General features: G+C 44.8%; 1 protein-coding gene and 1 non-coding gene across 6 annotated transcripts in view; one reads left to right on the forward strand and one right to left on the reverse strand.

The window, feature by feature from the left end:
* Unc79 (unc-79 homolog, NALCN channel complex subunit) overlaps nt 1-26897 on the reverse strand; it is a 230250-nt gene that overhangs the window by 23761 nt on the left and 179592 nt on the right. For all 5 annotated transcript variants that reach the window (XM_055592859.1, XM_055592860.1, XM_055592857.1 and 2 more), the window contains 8 exons: nt 25590-25692; nt 22898-23038; nt 20200-20238; nt 14073-14185; nt 13904-13989; nt 13193-13366; nt 10428-10496; nt 8042-8152 (listed from right to left, as the gene is read on the reverse strand). In XM_055592859.1, coding sequence (XP_055448834.1) covers nt 8042-8152; nt 10428-10496; nt 13193-13366; nt 13904-13989; nt 14073-14185; nt 20200-20238; nt 22898-23038; nt 25590-25692 — 836 coding nt within the window. The remainder of the gene's footprint in view (nt 1-8041; nt 8153-10427; nt 10497-13192; nt 13367-13903; nt 13990-14072; nt 14186-20199; nt 20239-22897; nt 23039-25589; nt 25693-26897) is intronic.
* LOC129666260 (small nucleolar RNA SNORA17) lies at nt 26190-26318 on the forward strand. The gene has a single exon (XR_008718545.1). It is a non-coding gene; the product is annotated as a small nucleolar RNA SNORA17 (small nucleolar RNA).

Below are 26897 nucleotides of genomic sequence, written 5' to 3' on the forward strand. Positions count from 1 at the left end.
TAGGGCTAGGGCTAGGGCTAGGGCTAGGGCTAGGGCTAGGGCTAGGGTTAGGGTTAGGGTCAGGATCGGAGTAAATGAGAAGTGGCGGGATGTCCCTAAAGTATCAAAACCACAGGGTTTCCTTCTCCATCAGAATCTAAGAACTACATCAATCAAACCAAACAAAGCATATGTTTTTCCATACAAAAGGATACAGAGAGGTACACTTACTGTCCAAAATAATCCCTGTGTTCCCTCTAAGACACCCCACTTTTTTTGACATGGATGATTTCAAGTGTACAGAAAAGCAGAGAGAATGGGCCACTTGATGCACCCATTGCCCCCTCAACGTTTCCTCTCTTCCGTGAAGCCCTCTCTGAATCTGCTGCTTATTTTGTGGTTTCGAGCCTTGACTACACGCATACCTCCATCATAACATACTCATGTCTTAACTTTAATGCCACGGCATCACCTACTGTGCACACTTCTTTTATATATAACTTAAGAGTTATTTGTGTTGCTGGGTGACGGTGGCGGTGCACACCTTTAATCCCAGCACTTGGGAGGCAGAGACAAGCAGATCTCCGTGAGTTCGAGGCCAGCCTGGTCTACAGAAAGAGTTCCAGGACAGCCAGGGCTGTTACACAGAAAATACTCTATCTCAAAAGAACAAAACAAAGAACAAACCAAAAATAAAATAAAATAAACACAAAAAAGAATCACTGTGTTGTTTCCTTTAATCAGTCCTTGGTAGATTTAACTCATTCTTTTGAGTCTACAGCTTGCTCATGTTACCTTGTATAGCTGTACCATGATTCACTGTCAGCTGTACACTGCCCGGGCTTTCTTTATTATCAAATACAACATGTAGGGAAGCATGCAGTGTGTAAGTGTCCACTTAAACAAACTGACATGGGCTTAGCTCTCAGGTAATGGGCACTTAGGACAGAGCAGCACATGGCAGACACCTCAGGAGCTCCAGGGAGCTCTGTGCTCATTTTCACTCACTGCATCTCTTTGTGTAGCTGGTTTCTGTCAACTGTGTGATGAAGGCTTTCTCTTCAAAGGTACACATAGACATACTGCTCTTCCTGAACTCTTGTCTTCCTTCAGTGCACTCTCTGCTTGTTTTCCCCAGCAGTGCATAGCCTTTGCTGCCTGACCACAGGTTCCTTTTCACACAGAAAGTCTTGTGGATGTAAGAAGCCAGCACTGTTTCGGGTCCATCGAAAACAAGTCGACTCCGGGCTTTCTTAGGTTGTGGCCCTAGACAGAAGGCATATGCCTGGAGGATGTGGAAACAAGCTCTCCAGTCTGATGCTTGTCCCTCTACCTTCATCAGCTTCAGAAACTGCAGCTCAGCCCCTCAGTCGAATTGTCCACCACGATCAACATTCCCAGGGGGAACTGGCCTGCAGAGCTAGTCTCACAGCAGCTTCACAGAACAGTGTTCCTCTGGGCCCTGGCCTCGTAGTTCTGAATATTTGGATAGCGTACCATTGCTTCAAAAAGCTTAAAAGAAAATGCCCTGTTTACTTAAAAAAGCAAAACAAAACTCAATTTCTAAAACTTTTATGTGTGCATGGATGTTACCTGAGAGTGTGTGGTGTGCATGAGTGTGTATGTGTGCGCATGAGTGTGTGTGTGTGTGTGTGTGTGTGTGTGTGAATGTGTTCGTGTGTGTGTGTGTGTGTGTGTGTGTGTGTGTGTGCATGCGTGTGTGTGAAGCGTGGAGGACAACTCTCAAGGCCTGGTGATCTTCTTCCAGCACGTGGTCTTGCCAAGTTCAAGTTGTCAGGCTTTGTAACCAGTGACTCTGCCCTGCTGCAAAGCCACTTCGCTGGCCCTAAAACAAACTGGAAGTGTAGCTTCAAAGGACTCTGTCCACAGCACATCGAGGTCACACACCTCAGTGCAAGCGGCACCGGTAACAGTAAGAGGTTCCTTGAGCAGATCTTAACTTGATATCAAACATGTGGTGAATGCCAGTCGTTCCTGCAGCGCTCGCCTGTGCTGCCCTGAGTGACTCTGTTGCAGCCTCTGCTCTGAATGCACCACACACACACACACGCACGTGCTCTACGCCATGCATGCGGTGGCATGCCTAAAACACATGCCCAGGCTCTGCATGCTATAGGTGGCTGTGCTCCTGTGTGCATACAAAGGCTCTGCTTCTACATAAACATACGGTTTAGCTGTGGAGAACAAAGACTTTGAAGACTGCCCCACCATGGCCTCGGCATGTGTGGGCCAAGTGTGCCTACCTCTGAATCACGGAGTTGGAATGTTTGATTTTAAAGTTGCTGTTTCAATTGCTGACTTACATTTCATTTATTTTTTGAAAGACTACATGAATTTTAGCTTGGGATTAGGAAAAAAATTCCAACAATTTGATATGCTCTTGAATATACATCTGCATTTTTATGCTACATATTTATGCAAAGCATAAATTATTGTCTTAAAATTGTTTGTCTTAAGTATTATCATCAGTTCTCAGCACTGATGAGAATAGAATAAAATGCCAAACAACTCTGAAAAACATTAAAGATGATCTATGTCCTGCAGTAGCAAATATTCCAGAAAGATTTGATTCTTCATATAAAAAATAAACAAGCAGATCCAACTCATTAATCAGAATTTTTAAATACATTATTTACTTTTTATTTTTAATGTGTTTGTGCAAGTATCTGTGTGTGGGTGTGTGCCTGTGAGTGCAGGTGCCTGCAGTGGCCAGAAGAGGGTGTTAAATCCCCTGGAACTGGAGTTATAAATAGCTGTGAGCCGCCCAACATGGGTGCTGGGAACTTAACCTGAGTCCTCTGCAGGGGGACGTATGTGTTCTTATCACTGGGCCATCTTTCCACTCCCCTAAAACTTTCTTTTATCTTTAATAAGTGCTGAAAGTGTATGTACACCAAATAACTGTCTTAAAATAACTCTATCATGATTGTGGTTTCTTACTAATAAATGTATGGCCGTATGCCCATTTTACAGTCCTGTAGATTTCAGCTGGCTCATGAGGCTCTCCTTTTTTTTTTTTTTTTTTTTTTTTTAATTCTTGACTGTCCTAGACTTGATTTGTAGCCCAGGCTGGCCTCCAACTCACAAAGATCCGCCTGCCTCTGCCTCCCAGAGTGCTGGGATTACAGGTGTGCGCCACTGCACCTAGCTGAAGCTGTTCTTTTAACACACTGATCTGTGTATCATTTACCAGAAGTTTTTCAGGTATAAAGTTTTTCATGTATAAAGGTCTATTTTTTCCTTCGCTGGCTGCTCTTGTCTGGCTGGAATCAGGAGTCTTCTGCTCTCGGAGAATGTTTGGGCCATGCCCCCTATTTCCATCCTATTAGTGTGTATAAGGTACTGATCAGACTGTTTCTACACACTGAGTTGGCATCCTTGCTAGCACTGCAATGGTGTCCATTCCTGAGAGGCTTTGAAGTGTCAGCTCCACTTTTTCATCATATACGTGTAATCGTTTTTTCTTTTTCTTTTCTCCGCTGGTTGTTATGTATTATTTTTCTCTGGAAAACTACCTCTATTATACAGAAACTCAAAGTACTGTTCCAGAATCAACTGTCTGAACATGCTTGCCTTCAGGTTTCCTTTTTTGCTAATACTCTTTATCTGCACCATATCTGTGTTTCTTGATCACTGTGGTCAAGAGTCTGACCACAGGACCACCTTTGCTGTGTTCCTCCTCTCCGGATCTGTGTGATGCCATGTTTGTTAGCTCCTCCCCTAAACTCTGCTGTCTCTAGTGATGTAAACTGGCCTGTTTAGTTCTCTTAGTTTTCTTTCTCTCTGGTAAAGTACTTAAGATGGGGGCTGAGGAGAAGGACATTTGGTAAATTGCTTCCTGTGTAAGCACAAGGGCCTGAGTTCACATCCCCAACATGAATGGGGAAAAAAGAAGCCAAGTATGGCCTAATCCCATTACTGGGGAGGCAGAGACAGGCAGATCACGCTCACTCTTCCCCTTTGTAGGGCTCCATGAGCTGATGTAGCCTCAAATATCTACACTCATTTCAACACTCAAAAGGTGTGCCTGTGAGTTGTACCAATCTCCTTTTACAATTACGTTGATCTTGAAGTTACGTTCTGAGCTCTATGGAACGGTAGAATTGCTTCGTTCTTCTGAAGCGTCCCCTCTTTCAGTATCCAATGACTGTCTTCATAAGTCAGCTTACTGTCACTTTTTCCCATCAGTATCTGTATACATATCACCCATCAGTTTTCAGACTTTCTTAGTGTCCTTGGATGTGTTTTAGGTGTGTCTTTTACAGATGACATATAACCATTTTTGAAACCCAATCTGGCAGTTCCTAGCGGGTATTGTAAGCACTCATCTGCCATCTTTAGACTTCATTTCTATTTTCTTGACGGAGCCGGGTGCAGCTTGCTCTGTGTCTTTTGTCATAATTAACACTTTATTCTTATTTTACCCTGCACTTGTTCGGAACCTGCATATATTGTACTCCTGGCTTTTGGAGTTTGCACTTAAAATACTGACATGTATTCGTAAGAGTTAAGAGTTACCTGTAATCCCTGTCCTGGTGAACAATAGAGAGAGTGCTTTAACTCCACCCCCAACTACACACACGCACATACACAGGTGTGGACACATACATGCACATACGCACACACATCCATCGTCACCTGGTATTTTATTGTTTATTTTTTTTGTTTTATACTTAGTTAATATTATTACTACTGCGGCTTTATACTGTCAATGATCACTTAGGCTTACACATTTTACTAATTTTTTTAGTAAATTTCCTTTGCATATTTTAAAAACTTCTTTGTTCAATTTCCTTCTTATGGTAATATATTATTACATTATGTCAATAAGAATATATTCACATCTTCAGGGGCTGGAGAGATGGCTCAGCAAAGGGCAAATACTGCTCTTGCAGAGGACACGGGTTCAATTCCTGTCACTCGTTGAATAGCTCATCTCTGTAACTCCAATTCCATGGAATCCAATGCACTCCTCGGGCTCCCTCGGGCACTAGGCACACACACGGTGCATATCCATACATGCAGGCACTCACACATACGCAGAAAGGAAAAAGAACTGAATCTTCAAGAAAATTCTTCTTTTTTCCCTCATAAATACCTCCTTAGCCATCCTTCTTAAACAGCATGGGCATCTTAGCTGTAGAGAAGTCTATACCCCTCCCCCCATATCATTGTAAAGACCATTCCCACCGGGCTCCGTTTCTCTCCGGGATTGTACTGTGCTGTTAAGTCCCTTTTCAGAGTGCTTTTTCTCTCAGTTGCTCTTAAAACATTTTCCCCTTCTCTCATGCTCCAAATCACAGCTGGCCATACAAACCGGATATGGAGGTGAGCAGGCGAAGGTGAATGGATGCAGTTGGGCAGGCGCAGATAAGTGGGCGCAGGCGAGCGTGTTCAGGTGAGCAGGCGCAGGTGAGCGGAAAGGCTGTATCTGTGATATTTTTGGACACATTGTGTTCCAAACTAGAGAACTGGTGATTTTCATTAACTATGAAAACAATGACAGCTTAGTCTGTTTTTCTACAGATTTATCTAATGTGTGTTAGACCTTTATATCTTCCATCTTTTCATCTTTGTCTGAAATTTTTAGATATATTTTCTGCTTTCCCATGTCTCCAATTCTCTCTTTCAAGTATGTCTGATTTGCTATTTAACTTGTCAATTGAGAGTTTTTTAAAAAAAAATTAGTGACTATTTTTCACTTTTTATTAAGCTCAAATTCACCTGACTCTGTTTTTTTAATAACTAAATCTCTTTCTAGGTTGTTTCTTTAATCTTTTATATGCTTATAGTAAGGAGTATACTCTAATAGCCCACATCCCACAGTTTTCATATTCTTGGGAGAAATAGCATCACTATTTATTGACTCTACTAATCTAGCCCACAGTGGGTTGCTTTTACTTGGGGAGAATGGAGTGTAGATTGCTTATGCTAATTGGGGTTTTATCCTGAGGGCTCACACTGGCACTGGGCTGCAGGCTCATCTCTCCAGACACACCTGAGGTTTCTGAGCTTCCTTCTGCAGAGACTCCAAAGCTGAGCACCTGTTGCTGGAGCAGCACCAATGTCACGTGACTTCAGCTCGGCGGCTGTTGCAGATAGGAGGTACCATAAATTCAAACCATCCTGTTGTTCACTAGTCCTCCAGGGACATTATATTCTTTCTCCATTAGAAGGCTAAAGCACACAGCATTGCTTGTCACTGCCACATTGCAAATGTATTCCTCACAAACTACCCTTAAGTAGTACCCTTAAGTAGCCCCGTAAGTAGCTTTACTTCTCATCAGAGTTTGGTGTATCCTGTTCTGTCAAATCTTTCTCTGATTTGTCAGTGTTTCTGCCACTCAGTTAGACATCACTTTCAAACATGTGTGCTTCCTTCTACAAATGAACTTTACCTTCATTGTTTTGGAATAAAGGTATGTACTACCATACCTGGGCCTAAGCCTTTTTTACCCGAAACTTCTTCTTTATACCAGGCTGGCCTTGAATTCAGAGATCTGCTTGCCTTTGTCTCCTGGATTAAAGGCGTGATCAGGAAAGCCAGATCACACAGACCTAGAAGATCTTTGGATGTGATACATTTTACCCAATGTCTAGCTTTTCAGGGGTTCTGGCCCCCTGAACAGGATGACCCCGCTCCAGCTCTGGGCGTGGAATTGTCCTAAAACACCATCACTTTTTCTTGTGTGGACTTGACTCAAACCACTAAGTTCTTAAGACAACAACTCATAGTTGCTTATATGCTCATTATTTGGGTTCTCAAGTCCCTCTTCATTTTCCCTCTGTCATTCTTATAATATTAATTGTACATTTAAAGTAAGTACCATAAAAGTATCCTAAAAGTAATTATTATATTTCATGTAGGATTCTAGTCTTTTTAATGGGAGTGGCTCTGGATTTTCTAGACTGCCTGACTGCTGGGAAAGCATGTGGCCAGGACTCTACTTTTTCATGTCTTTTCATTTGATTACATAAGGAGGCACTATTAGATATCACTGTTTTAAATGAAATGACTTCTAAAAATAAAGCATTTTACTGTATTTGGTGCTGTGTTGTGTGGGTCTACTTTTTTAAGTCTAGAAGGAAAGGGAGGGGGGTAAGTTACTTTTCAAAGAGAATGAGCAAGGGAAGAAAAAAATACTATCTTGAGAGCTAGAAAATATGTGCTCCAGGCGGGGAAGTAAGTAGCTTAGAATGTGAAAGGCCACAGAGAAAATTGTCATGGAACACTTAGCATGGCAGAATGGATGCACATTGCTAAGAAAGATGGCCGGGGAGCTTTTTAAAAATAGAAAGAAAGCTTTGTTGTAAAATGAGAGTTTTAGGAGGAAAATAAAGGGCTCATAGTAGGAGGCGACACAAATAAAGAGCATTCTGAGTGTTCAGGAGGGACCCAACGAAACAGAGGCCCCACTGAAAACAAGCTTAGGACACTGGGCCTCAGAAGGGAGCATTTGTGGTGCGCTCAGGATGGGAAGAATCCCACTTTCCCCTGCTGCCTGCATTTCCTGAGGCTGGTGCCTATCAGCTCTGATAAGGTGGCCATAACCGCCACACAGGAAGTACTTTTCCATTTTCTCAGATGTGGCAGAGAGGTTCTAAAGACAACCCAGCAGAGGAACCACAATTAAGGGTCTCATCTCAGTGGCCAAGAAGCTAGAGCTGGAGACACAAGCACAGGAGCATTAAGGGGCACTCCACAGGCTCTTGCAAACACAGAGCTGCTATTTTTATCCCTTCGGCTATGAAAAAGGACACACAGCTATTTCCTGCTCACTGATGATGCTCTAGCAAACTTGAAGTCTTTGTGAGGTCACTTCAACCATTAACTCACTCAAAACACCTCTTGTTTTCAAAAACCATGCGACCTCAGTTTCCAAATCTGTACACTTCAGACAGAACCAGTTGATGTATGCGTGTATGATATGTCCAACAGACCCCAGTGAAACCACTCATCTTGACGACAATAAAGCAGTTGAGCTGACAGGAATTTGTCACTACTGTCCCTGGGTTTCTGGGAACACACAGGGAGGCTTACCTTCGTGAACGCTCGGTAACACAAGCCACACAGCTCTACCAGATAGGCCAGGGTGAAGACGGCATTCTGAATGACAAAGCTCAGCAGCTTGGAAAACGGTTCCAACAAACTCTGCAAATGAGATCAGAGCCGAAAGTAAGCTACTCATCTTAAAAAAAAAAAAAAAAAAAAAGCATTAGTCTTACTACGCTTTAACTGCAGGAGTTGTTTTTTGGAAATCAGATGCGAGCGGCTGTTGATAGCCACTCTGCTGCTCTAATAAGTCAACCAACAATTCAAAGAGGGTCACTCTGTTGCTCAAAGACATCAAACCCACATGGCATCTCACGTGGCATCGCGTACAATCTCACCTAACTATGACCCTGTCCTCCTGCCAGCCCCACCTCTGTGAGGCTGTGTTGGGATCACCCAGTCTGTTCCTCTGGACCCTCGGGTATCTGTGGCTCCTCAGATAGGTTTCCACCTGAGGAGTTCCCTGTGAGTAGCTCCAAGGGCCATGAGCTCAGAGGGCTGCTCCAGCTGTCCAGCTTCCTGCATGCACTCACCAGAGGGGCGTTGTCTGTTCTATGTTTACTTCCCTATCTGAACCATCAGGGACAAGCTTTAGTCTCACGGGCTGCTGGGCTTTTTCATTGTTTGCCCCATTCAAACTTCTTCCAACAACCCCAGGGGCCAGGAAGGAGCATAAGCTCAAGCATTTGATACTACTCTTCTTAGTTGGAATCTTGGATCTAGAGATAAATACACACGATTCATTTTCTTACTAGCAATATAAGAAGTTAAAGTGCTTTTTAATACTTTAGAGCCACCCGACATCATAGCCACACTGAAAATAACACCTCAATAAATATGTCTGCATAAAATTTGCACTTTAATGTTCTTCCTTAAAATACACTTCCAGAAAAGGAATGACTCAATGAGAGGCTATGAACACTTAAAAATATATATTTACTTTGTGTGTGTTCACTTGTGAGGGTGTGTTCATGCCATGGTGCCCATGTGGAGGTCAGAGGACAAGCTCGGGTATTTGTGCTCACCTACTACCTTGTTTTAGGCAGTGTTTCTCTTTCTGTTTGTCACTATGCTACATCCAGCTTTTATGTGGGTTCTGATGATGGATGTATTTTTCAGTTACTGGTACTCCTCCATAAAACCTCTGCGGTGCTTTTCATATATAAAAAAACTTAAAGAAACTTTGAGGTAGTGCTTATACAAAAGAAAGCTAGATTCTGGCCTATAAGGAAACACTCAGTTTCTAAACAGCAGCTAATAGCCAATAAGGCACAGCAGAAAAACCTGGGAACTTGCTCTCTAAGGATCCATGCTCAACTTTCAGATATTCACAAACTAGCTCTATGACGCTGATCAGACATGTTGCTTCTCAGACATGCTGTCTTTCTCTGTATGGGCACAGACTGGTTAATCTCTCTTTGCAACTGGCTAGCACGAACTGTGACTCTATGAAAGCAGACAAAAAGTGTAAGAGTTATAGGAAAGTACAGCTAAGAAATGTGCATAGTTGTTAGATGATAAGCTAGTTATTATGCACTATCATAATCTAAGCTCTTGTACTGCTGCACAGGAGGCAGCCAAGATATGTGAGCAGGGTATAAAAGGGAATGAGACACAGTTCTGAACATTCCACAAGGCTCATGGTCTTCTTGGACATCTGTAGGACACTGTAGGCGTTAATACTGAAAGCTTGATCACGAAAGTGCATCATGCAGATAATATGAGCATTTACAGGCTTTAAATGGGACCTTGAAGGATGAAACGGTGTTTACTACACTGACAAGGGTTTAAAGTATGCCAGGCAAAGGAAACAGCCTAAGCAGAAGGGAGGGTCTGGAACTAAATAGTATTATATGTGCAAAGCACCAGAAGCAATACAGGAGCATTCAGCAGTGTCCACCATCTTCATGATGATACTGATCCTGACTCTGAAGGTGCATGGGAGGTATGGGGGAATGGAACAAGTGGCAGAGACTAAACTGGAAAGGCGGGCTGGTAAGAAGGGATTTAACTGTGTGCTACATCAAGGAATTTGGATATTATCCTGCAAGAAACTAGAAGCTATCAAAAAGTTTTAACTAAGGAGACAACACAACCCTATTTAGAAGACTTAGCTAATTGTAGTCTGGAGGATGGAGGGGTAGGCTTACCCCAGAGCAGGCCGAATGATTAATCACAGTAGCACTGCAGGGTGTTTGTTAGACACTAACCCAGCCTGATGCAAACAGGGGACATTCCGTACGCAGCAAGCCATGTCATGAGTATTGCTATGTTCCTGTCTTCCAGTTAGAAAGTAATCAAATAACCAAGCTTTTCTGGTTGGTTAAGCTTTTCTGAGTCAAGCTTTTCTGAAACCCTTTGTAAAAATACGTACCCTCGTGGCATTGGTAGAAGGTATCTTCAAGAGGCAAATCATGATTCTCAAGCTAGAATCTAAAGAACACTGTGAATAGAGATGAAAAGGTAAAAGTCAGCTTCCCTCTCAATGTTTCCTTGCTTCAAATGTTTCCTGCATTTATTTTACAAAAAAAAAAAAAAAAGAATGTGGGGCTAGGGAGATGGCTCAGTCAGTAAAGAGCATGCAGCACAGGCTTAGAGTCCCAAACTTGCTCTCCAGAACCCATGTAAAAAGATCTAGGTGTCCCACCCAAGTACTAACCAAGTCTGACCCTGCTTAGCTTCAAAGATCAGACAAGATCAGGTGCATTCAGGTAATTCCAGCAGTCTGGGAGGCAGAGGAAGGCAGATCTCTGAGTCTGAGGCCAGCCTGGTCTACAAAGGGAGCCCAGGACAGCCAGAGCTACACAGAGAGACCCTGTCTCAAAGAAACAAACCAACAAACAAAAAAGAGCTGGGTATGGTGGCAGCTGTTTGTAATCTCAGCACTAAGGCAGTGAAGGCAGCAGGATCTCTGGGGCTCACTGCTCAGCCAGCCTTGCCAACTCAGTGAGTTCTAGGCCAGGAAGAGACCCCGTTGCAAAAACAGTGGACTATGCCTGAAGAGTGATACCCATAGCTGACCTCTGGCGTCCACGTGAACATATGCCCTCAGAGATTCACACACACACACACACACACACAAGTCCTACTGTAACTACCACTATACTGTTTCCTCTGTATAGTAAAAAACAATCATCTTCAGAAAAAAATTTGAATGAAACAATTGCATAATGTTAAAAGAATTATTAAATAAATTAATTAAATAAAAACAGCTCTGAAACTATTTCTCAAAGATATAATTCCAGAAGTAAATGATATAGAAAGTTGATTAAACAACTGGATGGATGGATGGATGGATGGATGGATGGATGGATGGATGGATGGATGGATGAATGGATGCATGGGCAGATAGGTGGATGGACAGGTGGCTAGAGAGATGGGCAGGCAGACAAAGGTAAGTAGGCAGATGTTAAACGTATACCAGCCTGAAGAGGTACACTAAATTATAAAAAGCTAACAAACTTATAGAAATCATTGGTCCAAATAAGATCCAGTTTCATTGTTCTTTCTCTGGAACTTGTTTCTAATTTTAATTTTGCACAAGGCTGGGGATTATAAACTTGGTCCTTGGGCATGGTGAGAAGGCATGGTACTGCTGAGCTGCCTCCTCAGTTCCCTAGGGGGAAGTCATCTTCCCTTTGTCATGGGAAGATATGATCTAAAACCTGGAGAGAGCAGGAACATTTCAGAGAGAGAGAAGGCCATGCTTTGCAAGATTCTACATCAGGACTCTTGCAGGGGTTGGGAGAAAAGGGCAGAGCACAAATAACCAGCTGTCATTTACTATTGCGAGTGTGTCATCATAGCAAGGTATCAGCTTCTGCCACTGGGCAGTGACCCCCTTAGACAGGGCATAAACAAAGCCAGAGGGTCTCTCGTGGATCCCTAGACTTGCAGCTTGCCTGTCAACAGGAACTGGCTTTTGTTCAGATGCAAATCCTCAGGCTGCCCTCCTACCAACTAGTCACAGCCTCTGTCTTTAGCAGGGACAGCAGTGTGCGCTAAAGGCCAAGATCTACGTCAGTGACACTTCTCAAAGACAAACCACAAGAGTTTCAGTGGAGAATATTCCCCCAAGAGATTGAGGACAAAACAGAGTCAGTTCTCAGGTCTGACCTAGCAGGTTCTTACATGAATCCTGACAATATTTTCTAAGTATCTTCTAAAAGAACCTTGCTCTGTTTGATATGCCAAAACCCTTCAGAATTGAGTTACTCTAAACCAGAAGCTGAAAACTAACTGCTAATCAGACCAAACCCTAGTGAATTAAAAACCAGAAAATGTCTTTTCTGAAAAAAAAAAAAAAAAGACGGGGGGAACCCATATGCTGAAGTTTGTTCCCATATAACCCCCATCAGCAGGAAAGGCGCACAGCTCTCGGTAGAAGTGCTACATTAACGCTGTCAAGGGTCTCAGTTCTCCTTATTATCTTGCCTCACACCACTCCACTCATTAGCCTTGCTGGCAGAGTCCCCGAGGGCACAGCTGATTGTCACAAATTAGGCATGCCACTTGTTTACAGTAGCGCCCCCTGCTGGTCAGGATTGAGTTCAGCACTTTATTACATTGGAGCAGGCGTGTCTGAATGTATGTGGCTCAACTGCAAAGGATGCTTCCGAAGGACACCCTGGTCTAACGGGGTTCTGTGTGGTCATATTCAAGGGCGTGCGTGTGCATGTGCTTATGCGTGTGGTCTTCCCAGGTGCTACAGTGTTGATCCAAATAAGCTCCTACATAAAGACAATCTAAGGACTGGGGATAATAGTTCAGTGGCAGGGTTATTACCTAGCATGCACAGGATGCGAAGTTTCTAGCCCCACGGCTGAAAACGGAAGCAAAAACAAATTCAAAAAGAAAAAAAAAAAGAAAGAACCCACAGGCTGCTGGCACCCTTCTAGTCAACTAAAAACCACAAGGCCACTTGGCGGCTTCCTTATCATCGAGGAAAGTGTCCCCTCTACGCTCCCGAAGCCTGTAGTACTGCAGAGTGAATGACCTAAATAACTCTCTTCGCTCCACCTGACAGGTCTCCCATAGTCCTTTGGGATCTATCTGAACACCTGACTGTGTTTCATGTGTTGGTCTCTGTAAGCAGATGGGCAGAAAGTAACGGAAGCTAGAAGCTTGGGCTGAGCTCACCTTCAGAGGTAAAACACAAGGCAGCTTGGCAAAAAATGTCTGAAACTGGTTGCTGATTGTGGTCCAGAGGCTGCTGGGAGAATCCATGGGCAGGGCTTCCATGAACGTGGCCATGTTTTCCAAACAGCGTATCATAGCACCCCCTGCTGGCAAATTCTTTTTGTTATTTAGACCCTAAAAACACAAAAGCATAGGCAATCAACTGCTGAAAGCAGCACATGAACTCACAAAGCTATCCAGTGACGGTTTGTTTAGAGATCATATATTCACTCTATAAACATGCTGGACAGCCGCAATATAGGCTGATCGTTCTAACAGGCATGGGAGGAATACAGAAGAAAAACCAGCTACGGTTAGAAAGACTTCAGGGGGATCCTGGTCATCTTTAAGTCCATGAGGTAAAATGGGATCATGAATTAAGAACAATCCCAGGATTTAGAACTGGAGTGGTTAGGTGCTAAAAAGACAGCAATGAATGATGCCTGCTGGAAAGATTTTTTTTCTTTTAGAATAAAGACCGGAGCTACTGATAATAGCAGCTTCTTTCTTCCTAGCACTAGCTGGGCATGGTGAAGCTCAGTGTAGCTCATAAAGACTTCAAGCCTGTCTGAAGACACAGCATCACACCTTGAAGCAGTTCACCAGGACTGCATGGAGGGACACAGGCGCGGCTTTGCCTAGGGCCTACGGTACCCCTTCGAGCAAACCTACCTCCAAGAGCTGACTGAGGGCAGCGATTGAGCTCAGCTCGTTGAAGTCCATGAGAGATGTGGCTAAGGTCCGTAAGAAAGTCCCATCTATGAAACAAACAGGCAGATTTAGTAGTGTTTTCGGGGACTGGCCAGACTTGCGGTGTCTGGGTCCTTGGGCAGTGAGTTACCTTTGATGGCACTCTGGAACAGCTGGGGGAAGATGCCATTGGGAGCCAGCTGATGGAAGATGCAGCGCAGGAACTGCTTGGCCACACCTGCCGCATTGCCTGGGACCATCATGCTGCGCTCAGAGAGAGGAGAGACACAAGCTATGGGCCAACAGGCAGGTGTGTGTAGTGGTTTAGAGCTTAGGCTCTGAATGCCACAATCCGCTGTTTCGCCATTTCCCTCAGTGAGATGAAATTACCCATAGGCAAACCCGACACTTCATAACAAATTTTCAGACAGATCTATACAGTGACAAAGTGACCACAGAATTATTCCAGGCATCCCAAGGTACAGATGAGCTTTCCAAAGCCAGTGACCTGCAAAGGCCACATATCCAGAAATGGACCAGAGTTATCAGCAGAGCCATACCAAGGCCAAGAGAGGGTGGCCCTGAGGGAAACGCAGTGAGGGCATCTCCAGTTCTTTTGAGAGATCTGAGATGTTTTCTTGGAGCATCTGAGCTGGTGAATGTGGTAAAGAAGACTTGCTTAGGCAGGGCGTCCCTTCACCAGCTGGACACGCCTGTGGTGATTTGACTCATGTACTTGGCCATAGAGAATGGCAGTAGTAGGAGGTGTGGCCTTGTTGGAGTAGGTGTGGCTTTGTTGGAGGAAGTGTGCTTTAATGTCTCCTATGCTCAAGCTACACCTCGTGGGGTACACAGTCTCTCCTTCTGCTGCCTGTGGACTAAGATGCAGAGCTTTCAGGTCCTTCTCCAGCACCATGCCTGCCTGCATGCCTCCATACTTCTTGCTATGACGATAATGGATTAGACCTCTGAAATTGTAAGCTCGCCACAATGAAATGTTTTTCTTTATGGTCATGGTGTCTCTTCCCAGCAATGAAACCCTATCTATAACAGCTCCCAAGTGGCAAAAGGGAGCCAAGAGTTTTACATGGCTCTGCCTCTTAGACAAAAGTTCCAGAAAGATTAATTCCTGAAGTGGATGGGTGGAAGGGTAGGTTACCAGAAGGAAAAAATCAAAGATCTCAAATGGATGAAGGGCAAGAAGCCTCCTAACCTAGCTGTGTCAGGTACTGCCTCGTTCTGCCACGCCCACCGTGAAATGTCAGTTCAAAGGTTTATGAGGAAAAAGGGGGGCTTTCAGGGAAAGCAGAACGCCAAACTTACAACTAACGTAAGACAACAGAGCAAGGGCACCTTTCACTGTTTGACGCCCTCATAGTCCTAAAACATAACATCAGCTGTCATCTAATTAAATAAATGAAAAGAAAGAGGAAACACAGACCAGTATTCCTCTGGACACTGAATCCAACTGTAGATTACAAGAATAATATATCGTGACCAAGTAGGATTTATCCCATAGAATGTAGGTCAGAATAATTTCATAGGCAAGGACCAGAGTTCAGATCCTCCACGTGGGCACAGTGACCCATCTATAACCCCAGCCTCAGAAAACGGAAATGGGGGAATCCCCACAGTGAGCAAGCTTCCTATCCAGACTAGCTGCAGCAGCAAGCTCTGGGACATGATGGAGAGACCCTGCCTCAAAGTATAAGGTGGAAGAATGACCGAGCAATGACCGAGCTTTGGGCCTCCACATGCAAATGCACACAGAAGCTACACATGTGTGCACCCACACACATGTGAACCCTCACACATATACACACACATGATACACACACACACAAAAGAAGAAAAATCAATATAATTCAATATATTAAAATAAAGGAGAAAAAGTATGATTTTTAAAAACTTAACATATTGGAAATAGAAGAAAACATTCTCGATTTTTTTTTTAAAAAATGTGTCTGTGAGTCTCAGCATCTGCATTGATAGTCTGCAGGGGAGAGCCTTTCAGAGGTCCTCTGTGTCAGGCTCCTGATTTGTTCCCTCTTTTCTCCTTCTTCTGATGTCCATCCTCTTTGCCTTTCCGGATAGGAATTGAGCATTTTAGCAAGAGTCCTCCCTCTTGATTAGTTTCTTTAGATGTACAGATTTTAGTAGGTTTATCCTATATTAAATGTCTATATGAGTGAGTATATACCATGTGCATCTTTCCGCTTCTGGGATAGCTCACTCAGGATGATCTTTTCCAGATACCACCATTTACCTGCAAATTTCATGATTTCCTTGTTTTTTTTTTTTTTTTATTGCTGAGTAATATTCCATTGTGTAGATGTACCACAATTTGTGCGTCCATTCCTCCACTGAGGGGCATCTGGGCTGTTTCCAGCTTCTGGCTATTACAAACAAAGCTGCTACAAACATGGTTGAGCAAATGTCCTTATTGTGTACTTGAGACTCTTTTGGGTATATGCTTAGGAGTGGTATAGCTGGATATCTTGAGGAAGCGCTATTCCTAGTGGGCAGAGTGTAGGGAATCTTATGAAAGAAGTGGGAAACAGTAAAATCTGGAAAGGACAGGAACTCCACAAGGAGAGCAACAGAACAAAAAAATCTGAGCACAGGGGTCTTTCCTGAGACTGATACTCCAACCAAGGACTATGCATGGAGATAACCTAAGACCTCTGCACAGATGTAGCCCATGGCAGCTCAGTATCCAAGTAGATTTCATTGTAATAGGAACAGTGACTGTCTCTGACATGAAATGATTGGCCTGTTCTTTAATTACCTCCCCCTGAGGGGGAAGCAGCATTACCAGGCCACTGAAGAAGACAATGTAGCCAGCCACTCCTGATGAGACCTAATTGACTAGGATCAGAAGGAAGGAAAAGAAGACCTCCCCTATCAGTGAACTTGGAGAGGGGCATGCATGCAGACGGTGGAGGAAGAGAGGGATTGAGACTGGAAAAGGGAGGGAACCACAGGGGGGACACAAAGTGAATAAAGTGTGATTAATAAAGAATTAAAAAAAAAGAAAAAAATGTGTCTGTGAAAAAACTATGGCTAACATACAGCCAGAGTGAGATGCTGAAAACAGGAAACAAGACAGGAATGGACATTTCCACACCTTTCATTGTGCTGGTGGCTCCGCCTACTACGATAAGGTATCAAAAACTAAAAATATCAGAAGGTAGACAGTAAAACTCATTATCTGCAGGCGATGTAATGTTTGCCAAACAAAATAAAACCATGAGGAGTTTACAAAGAAACTTCTAGAACTTGTGTGTGAATTCAGCTAGGATACATTAGTTCAGAAAATAAAAAATAGTTTCTTCAGAGTTCAGTTTACAATGGCATTTTAAAAAAAGCCTAAAATTCTTAGGGAAAATTAGAAAAATTAGAGTTATGATTATAGTAGCCATGAAATTATAGTGGCCATGAAATGATTTTGTGGTCGGGGGTCACCACAGCACGAGAAACTGTGTTAAAGGGTCACAGCATGAGGAAGGTTGAGAGCCCCTGAACAAGATTAAAGATCAGAGTACAGACTAAAGGAACCAGGTGGGAAGTCCAGACACAGGCAACCATCTATGCCGTTTGGCATTTAACACACAGCCCAGTGGGCCAATAAGGAAAGGAGTCTTTAAAATAAGAAGGTGCTGATGTAGCTGGATATTTGATATGAATAAAAAGAATGTTCCTACTACCTGACACTATATAAAAAAATTAATTTTGATGGATTGCATAAGTGCTAAATCTAAATTTTAAAGTCATAAAACTTATGGAAGAAAATAGCAGAGAATGCACATGACTTGGAAGTAGACAAGGTTTTCTAAGCTAAACAATAAAAAAAAATCCATAATTGTACATACTTTAAAGCTTGGATAAATTAGAGTTAATCTAAATTAAAAAAATTTCAGCAGAGTATAGCATAAAGAAGATGGATGAATAAGCCCAGCCTGGGTAAAGATATTCTTAAAACATATTTATGCAAAAAGCCCTACAAGTCTGGAGTAAAAAGAAAACAACCCAATTTAAAAGATGGAAAAGATTTATTTAATCAGACATGTCAGGAAAGAATATAGAAAACAGAAAACAGTCAATGAACACTTGAAAAAAATGTCATCAGGAAGATGCAAATTAAAACTACAAAGAGATAGTTCCATATATCTACTCCATCTGTTACGGTTAAAAATACCAACAATGCCGAAATCTGGCAAGGATGTTGGAGAGCCTGTAGTCTCACTGATGGTGGGAATATAAAAGACTACAGCCTACATATGAGAAATACCATAATCCGTATTTAATATTTACTTTATTTTTATTTAAGTGTCTATGTGTGAGTATGAAAAAAGTGTTCGGACGCTCTCAGTGGTCAGAAAAGGACACTGGAGCCTTCAGAGCTGAGGTTGCAGACAGTTGTGAGCTGAGCAGCATGGGTAATGAGAAACAAAGTCAGGACCTCTGGAAAAGCAGCAAGTGCCCTTAACTCCAGGCCCTAGCACAACCGTTTTTATACACATATTTCTGTAAGAGAAGTTCTGACTTCTTAATTAAAAAAAAATCAAACATGCAGGTATCTTGTGGTCCAACAATTCCATTTCCAAGAGAAATAAAGCATCTATTTACAAAGGGTCTTGTTATAGAAATGTTCATAGCAGCACTGAAATTGTACGGGACTAGAAACAAGCCAGATACTCATTAAAAGAAACCTGAATAAATCGTATGATGCATGTCCAGCTTTGACATAGAAACCAACTAAGATACAAGCCGCAGAGTGGGCAAATCTAAAGAGCTGTTACCTAAAGAAGACAGACACAGAAGAGCACGGGCCACACGATTCCACTCATGCAAAACTCTACAGCGGGCAGAATTAATCTAGGGTTGAAGGAAACGGCATTTGCTTGCATGGATGGAGGGCAGCCGGAATGGTGGAAGATCCACAGTTAAGTTCTGTCTTGACAGGGCCTCAGGTGTGCAAGCCATCCGTCAAACCCGGTGAATGTGCATTTAAGGTTGTGTGTAAGCTTTACAGCAGCAAAGCCGCAGCTAAAGGACTACCGCGGCGTGTGTCAACAGAATGTGTTACACACTTGAACCCTGACAAGACAGAGCATCTTAAGTGTGTGTTTTAAGGCAAAGCATGTTGGCCCCCACTCTAGGGCCCTGTGCATTCAGCCAACAGCTAAGCTCCTTGCAGTGACCTCCACGGTGCTACCTGCCTAGCCTGGGTGCCTCTGTCTTGTCCGTTTTCCTTTCCGCCATCTTCTGTGTGTTTACTGAGGCCACGCTGGTCTGCCTCTTCTCTCCTGCCTTACAGCCCTTGTCCTTGCTATGCCCTCTGCTCTGTAGATTACCCTCTCTGCTTAGATTTTGCTTTAAAAGCACTTCCGACAAGAGACTGTTCTTGGCCATTGTGCCTGGATCTGCTCGATCATCTGGAATTAATTAATATTTATAACACATTGAAGTAAATGATATCAAGTTACACTGTCAATTTCCTACTGGTTAACTTGCTTATTTTCTGCCTCTTCAACTCAAATGTAAGTTCCACGAAAAGCAGGATTGAACACCTAATCAACCTCTCCCACATATGACCCTAACTCTGTAGAAACTCATTTATGGGTCTATAACTTTAGCACAAGACATGAAGGGGTTCCCTGAGCTCACTGGCTAGCCATGTTAGCCAACTGGTGAGTGCTGGGCTCACTGAGAGACCTTGTCTCAAAAGACAGAGTGGGGAGGGTGATGAGAAAGCACTAGACACTGACCTCTGACTTCAAACCACACACACATGCACACACGCAAGAGAATGCACATGAAATGAAGTAACATTCTGAGTCTTCACAGTAGCTAGCACAGTTGCTATACATTTTTGTGGATGTTCATTCCTGTTTGCTTCCTTGGTAAGAGTGAAAGCCAAACAAGGCCAGGAATCATGCCAGTCGTTGCGTTTAACTAGGACCCAAGCAGGGCTGGGGTACAGCGCTGCAGTAGAGCATTTTCCTGGAATGCTCACGGCCCTCAGCTGGACTCACATCATTAGAAACAACAAAAACTAACAACAACAGCAACCTACTTAACTAGTGTGCTTTCGGGCGTTAACGTGTTTGTTGACGAAAATGAGTAAATGTGCAAACCCAGATCGGAAACTCTAGGGAGCTGCGCTGGAATAGCAGCTGTCTTCTCGGAGAGCACGTGTCACGGCCAGTGTCAGAACCGAGGAAACATGCACAGGGAGCCAAGGGACACAAGAGCAGACCACCAGAAGGTCTTACCTCTCTGCTTGATTAGAAAAGGTCGTGCTGGATGCGAGCCTAGGAAAGAAAGAAAACAGTCACACAAGTATCTTAGCTCTCCGTGGTGAAATGCATTAGCATTTCAAACCTAAACCTGCGGTTCAGGTTTGGATAGTGACAACTCCCCCTCAGCCGTCATGCCCAGAGTTAAACTTAAACCCCGTCTCGCAAACCTGTCTTCTGTGGCAGCCACAGATTCCCATGGAGAAACATACAGGTTAAAAAAAAAAAAAGTGAACTGTCATCCAGCCAACATGAAAAATGGCAGCTGTGGCCAGGCTTGACAGATACCAGCACCTGTGATACGTTGATCCCTGCATTAACTCAAATTTATTTTTCCATCAACAACCTTTGAAAACCCAACTACGAGCCAACTGCAAACTGTAAAGCCCTCTACCACAACAGAACACATAGCAGATGCTCTGTCAGCTCGCTGTTGAGTTGAAGTGATGAGAAGGAAAATCTGCTGTTTGGATATGAGAATTGTGAATTAAATAACTGACATGGAGTGCATTTTGAAAACTACGGTGTGGCTCTTTAACCATGGACCTGTGCTCTCTCATGACAGAGAATGAACCAAACTGGTGGATTCTGAAGAACATATGATAAACTGTAAGATACTGAACAATCCAGGAGAATGCCACAGACTTCCTGTTTTAGTTGGAGAATCGAAGAAAGCAAGAGTTTCAGAGAGGGACAGCGCCTTCAGCAACCGCCACCAGCAATGCCATTCCCAGCTGCTTTGGCTCCAGGCCCTTATGCTAAAGATTATGATGGAGAGATGAACATTGGCAACTCAACTAAACAATAATCAAGGGTGTGGGAACTTAAAAGATTCACCTGAAAACCAGAGGAGCAAAGCTCAAATGGGATCTAAGCAGACCGCTCTATACGAGATCGGAAAGATTTGAGGGAGAAATGAAACGCCTGAGCTTCCAGGCTCCTAACTGAGAATGGTCTGTGTGGTCATCCCTGGCAGTGCTGGGAAAGCCACAGTATCTTGCCACAGTGCAACAGGGCTATGGGAAGAAATCCCCAGTCAGGCTGATTTCGGAGCCTGCTTTCTTGGCAGCTTGATGGTTGGGCTTAGGTTATCAAGAGTCACGCCAGTTTGCACTGAATGTCTTCCAGTCTCTGGCTGGTCTACTCGAAGGAGCAAGTTAGTGAAGCGTTAGAATGCAGATACGGAAGTGTGTGTACATGTAAGTATGCGAGTGTGTGCGCTACTGCCTGCCCACGTCTTCTCTTCAGAGCTCCTGTGTTTCCATCCTAGCCGTTGGAAGTCATCCAGACACAGATTATACACTTCCACCTCACGATCTCCTCTCTGTCTTCTGTGGCTTACATCAGCTGTTCCAAGATGGCAACAGAAAAGAACCACAACTCCACCTGTGCTAAGACTACAGAGTACTGACAACAGGAACTGTGGTAGGGACAGAGGACACCACGATTATTCTGTAATTACCGAGACTGGGTTAAAATCAGCGGCCTGAACGAAGTTATCTTTCCCTTACCTCTTCCAGTCCCCGTATTCATTGCTTACTTTGCACAACGGCTTTTAAATTTTGGTCACACTACACTCTATGCTGTCTCTGACTGTGCGACTCTAAAGATAGGCCAGAAACAATCAGGGAGGTTGGGTTAGGGAGGTGGTACAGCGAGGTGGGTGAGAGCACTTGTGCAGATTAGGGGACCTCAGCTCAAATCCCTAGCTCTCATGTAAAAAAAAAAAAAAAAGAAGTTGGTTTGATTGTATTCCTTTAACCCCCAACACTGGAGAGTGGAGATGCTAGGAGTCAGTCAGCCTAGCATACAGAGCAAGCTTCTAGTTCAAGGAGAGACCATGTATCAAGAAAATAAGAAGGAGGGTGGAAAGGAAGGCATCTGACGTCCTCTGGCTTCTGCATATGCAAATAGGTGTGCCAACATACTCGCACGCACCACGCACGAACCACACCCCCACACACCACACCACAGTCCCCACAGGGAGCAGGGTGGGGAGCAAACAACAGGATGATACAGCAAATAATAGGGATCAGGTTTTCCATGCTTTTCTGTGTAAGCTGACATCAGAGCTGCCACTGTCTCTGAGAGTGTATGTGAGACACTTGTATGGATGGCGTGTGCAGAGGCCAAAGGATGACATCGTGTCCTGCTCCATGGAGTGGATTCCCTTCATATTGATACTCCGACTGAACGCCCTGTCCTCCAAACACGTGCGGCCTCCCTTTACCCGTGTGGTACACAACAGTGCCCTGAGCTGAAGACTTAAGGGAGGCTCTCCTGAGATCAAGTGGCCACAGGGCAAGAGAGAGACCTGTACTACCCTTACAATGGCTAACACAAAGCCTCCTTCGGACAGACCATCCGAACGCTATCACAGACATTAGCTCTGGCAGCAACAGAGAGCAACAGCTAAACTCGATTAGGGCAGCCTCCTCTAGCTTCACTCTGACCTTGACTCATGAACTGGTACAGCTGAGGACTTAAGACTAAAATCAAAAGATGTTTCCAGGCATTTTTTTTTTTTTAAAGATGAGTCTGAACTGATCCCACAGGTTCCGGGCATCTACAAGAGAACCTGATGTTTCACTTTCAAACCGATGGTGTTTCATTTTCAGATAAGAGTGTCAAGGAAGGCTCCTCCCCGGCAGATGGAAAAGACCCTGAGATTCACCTGCCCACGGACTGCATGATGTCAAGCAGCAGCGGGGCCGCCAAGTCCGGGCTCAGGTGAATGAATGTGGAGAGGACGACGATGGCTAGCCCAAGGGTCTCTTCATCGTATTCTTCAAGAATGGCCCCACAGTCGTGGCACCTGCAAAGGAAACAAGGGGAGGACATGTAAGAAAGCCAGCCGTGGTTTCGGGCACAGCCGCTTGTCAGAAGTCTCTCGGAAGGTTCAAAATGGTGGTAACCAGGCCCACTCTAATTTAAGTGCCACTGTCACCAGAAGACATGGAAAGAGCTTGGGAGGCGGAGGTCTTAGATGTTCCTTTACCATTCAGTGCATAAGCATCTGGCCCCTTTGGAAAGAGCTTCAGGTAGACTAACAGCATCCAGGACTTTAAGACGAGGAAATTATGTCTAAGAGCAGTCGGTAACTAGATCTTTGGATCAGTTTTTATGGTTTCAGTTAAACACAAATAAGCATGCACATGAGCCATCTACTAGTTTTTCTTCATTGCACAGCTTGGCTGCATGTTTGGTGACTGACGGCCACCGAGGTGCTCTTGCCGTGATGGTTTTGAGTTCCTGGAGGAAACATCTCAGCACTATAAGGTTTGCTGCACACCAGAAGCTCTTCCAGATCCTGGACAATGAGGACCAAGAACTTTGGGAAGCCACTGTTCAGCATGTGGCCCATTTTTCAGCCAATGCTGGGCATCAGGATCTGGCCACTGAACCTCCTCACACCCTGTTGCTGACAGCTCTGCGTTTCCCCCAGATGCACTTGACCTGGACACGTAGTCCTGGCTGGTGCAGGGTGACCTTCAGGGTCTCCTGTCGGATGACCTCAGGCCCTCTCAGATGTCTGGGGGCAGCCATGATGCCACACTGGAGAGGGCAGACACCTCACAGGCAGCACCAAGGAAGGAGGAGGGTGGCCGGAACTTTGTAAATTTTAACTGATTTGCATTTGTCAGAATAAAAAGTGCATAGACATGGCTAAAAGCTGTCAAAAGATGTCCTGTCCATGGGTGAGAGACAGAGAGCTCAGGTGAACCTGTGCACTCCAGGAAGCCTGTGGGACCAGGCTGAGCCTCTTTTCAGCCGCTCCCTTGCACGAGCTTTGTGAATGTGTGACCCTGCTAAGCCAGTAAGTAGGAACCCTGCTTCTAAGAAGCCCACAGCTTACTGCTCTGCGGTGTCCTAACATGAGTTCCACTCACCCCAACACAACTAAAGTCAGCTTTAGAAAGTGAAACTGAGAACTAAAAATAACTCATGCTCACACAAACGCTTGTGCGCCTGTGCCCCCCCCACACACACCCCAGCAAACAGAAGCAACTAAGAAAAAGCAAAACTTGAAACGGGGCAGCATGACACAAAGTGGAAAAATGAGGCCAAAGCTCTGGGGACATTCCATGGCAGTTGTACAAACCAGGCACCTTCCTTCGAGTCTCAAGTACGGCCATCATGCTGGCTAGTTTTTATACCAGCTTGATACAGGCTAGGGTTATCTGGGAAGAAGGGGTCTTAATTGAGAAAATGCCTCTATAGGCTCAGCCTTTATGAGACATGTCTTCGGGGGAATTTGCTTGATGGGTGACAGGTGTGCAAAGGTCCAGCCCACTGTGGGCACTGCCACCCCAATCCGGGTGGTCCATGGGCAAGCTAAGACAGCAATGAGGAAACAAGCCAGTAAGCAGCATTCATTCGTCACTCCCTGCCTCTGTGTTCCTGCCTGGGATAGCAGCAGCCTGCTTCCTGCTTCTCTTTTAGAAGTGTGAGCTGCCTCTATCCAGGGGCCTAGCTAGTCCCAAGAGGCCCGTTCAGGTCTGAAAAATTGACAAGCCTTATTTTGTTTTATCACGCTCACTAAACAAAGATTTGTGTGCCAGGCAAGACAGAGAGGGCTCAGGGCACAGAACATAGAAGGACTTGTTCTCGTCCCAGGGAGCTCGTAATCTATGTTACGACAAGTACCTGTGCTATTTGGACAAAGCATAAAAATACAACATGGCAAGTGCTGGGCTAGAGCTGTACCAGGACACCCGGAAATGTGGAGAAGGGCGTGTCTCTCACAAGCAGGGGAAGTTTGCCTTCGGCTGGATCATGAATGTGTGCATAAGAGTACACGCATAAAGACGGGTTCGCTAGGAAGTTCAAGTACCGAGAGAGAACACATCAGGGATGCCCTGAAAGAAGAGATGGGGCGGAGGGAAGGGCAGTAGGGATGGTCACCCACTAGAATGCCTTAACTAATGCCTTAAATGTGGGCTCAAACCTAGAAGAACTCAGGGTTGTTGGCCACCGGCAGGCAGATAGGTTCTGAACCATTTTGAGATGCTGAAAAAGGACTGTGCTGCCAGGACGGAACAAGAACAGTTTCTCTTTCTCCCCTGTGTGACAATTTGACGTTTCTGGACCAGGAGACTTTACGGGTGTTAGATTATTTTTAGGGGTAAGTGAAATTATATGATTCTATCCAAATTAAAAGGGGGGAACCTGCCGAAGCAAAACAAAAACCCTTTTCATTCTGTATGTTATCTCTGAGTCCCGACCGTGTACAACACAGTTTCAGCCAGGTGAAGAATAAGGTGTGACTCAAAGGCAAAGTGCATTTCCTCACCTGGTGGTAAAACTCTAAGTTCGTAACCAAAGGGAGTGGGCGGGGGGGGGGGGCGATAACTGGGCGAGCTTACTTGTCCGTCATCACTGTTGGCTGCTCATCCGTGAATTCTTCAGGGGCGGGCACAAACATGCTGGCTATGCTGGGTGCTGACAGCAGACTGGATTTAGTGGCGCCTGGGGAAGCAGCAGAAAGACAACCATGAACACAGACAAGCTTCCGACGCCAGGACAGTCTCCACTCTGCATTCGTTAACTCTCAGAAGACCACAGGCGTGAGGCTGTGACCCGGACATCTCACCTGAGGCATGAGAGAACCCTGACAGTGAAATGAGGCCAAGGAGGAGCCGGACGCCTACCTTTCCAGTGCCTCATGGTTTTGAGAAATCAGAAATCTCACCTGGGCCAACAGGGTCTGGGAGAAGGATGGGCTCCCTAGCATTAAGTGAAATTGCCTAAACAATAGGACGTTTCTTACCCACAAATGCATATCAGCCTTAAACTGGGGCTGCTATGAAAAGACAATATGAAAAGTCAATAAGACCCCAGACTTCACACACACAAACAAAGGTGGGGGGGGGGAGGCGGTGAGCCCCCAGACTTCACACACATACAAAGGAGGGGCACTGAGGCTGGCAAACTTGTTCAGTGTTCTGCTTTGAAAAGCATTTTCACCTGCCCCTAGAGGCCGTGCGGTGAGGCTACTGTGCCATGTGCTTCTGTAGGTGGCTGAGAGGAGAGAGGTTAGGTCTAGGCTCAGTTCTCTGACCTAGGAACACCTGAACGATTAGCAGCCTACTATTCCCTGGAAAAAGCGAGCCTGAGGTGATCACCAGTCAGGCACCAGGGGCCTAGACAGGGAGCTAGCCTGAGGCGGCCTCCAGCCTGTCACCAGGCAGATCTGGGGGCAGACCATACTCAAGGTGACCCCTGCCTGGCATCATACTGCTCAAGTAGGGCGTAGCACTCCTGAGACAACTCCTGAGATGACCCCAGACACTCAGAGACCCCGGGTGCCATTAAGAGGAGCAAACAATTGGTGGAGAAATGAAAAAGAAACAGAAGGATGTGGGCACAATGAAGACAGGCAGAACTGGAGACTCCAGGGTAGTGAGGAACATACTGTTGTGAGTAGTTGTGATGTTACCTAAGACCATGGTGGGGTCCTGGCCTGTGCTGTCACTGGGAACCATGTTTGGGTCTGTGACCTTGCTGCAGCAGGGCTCTGTTACCACCAAAGCCCAGGCCAGGGACATGTTGATGTCTGAGGGCTGTGCAGAACTGGCCTTATCCCTCACCTGGGTGTCATGGGAGAGCTGGCCCTGGAGACAGGGGAATAGGAAAGTTGACCCCACCCCTAGCTACTATAGTAGTTGGGAGAG

This window comes from Psammomys obesus, unplaced genomic scaffold, assembly GCF_907164565.1.
Source record: "Psammomys obesus unplaced genomic scaffold, mPsaObe1.curated_primary_1811, whole genome shotgun sequence".
In the NCBI taxonomy this organism is placed as follows: Eukaryota; Metazoa; Chordata; class Mammalia; order Rodentia; family Muridae; genus Psammomys; species Psammomys obesus.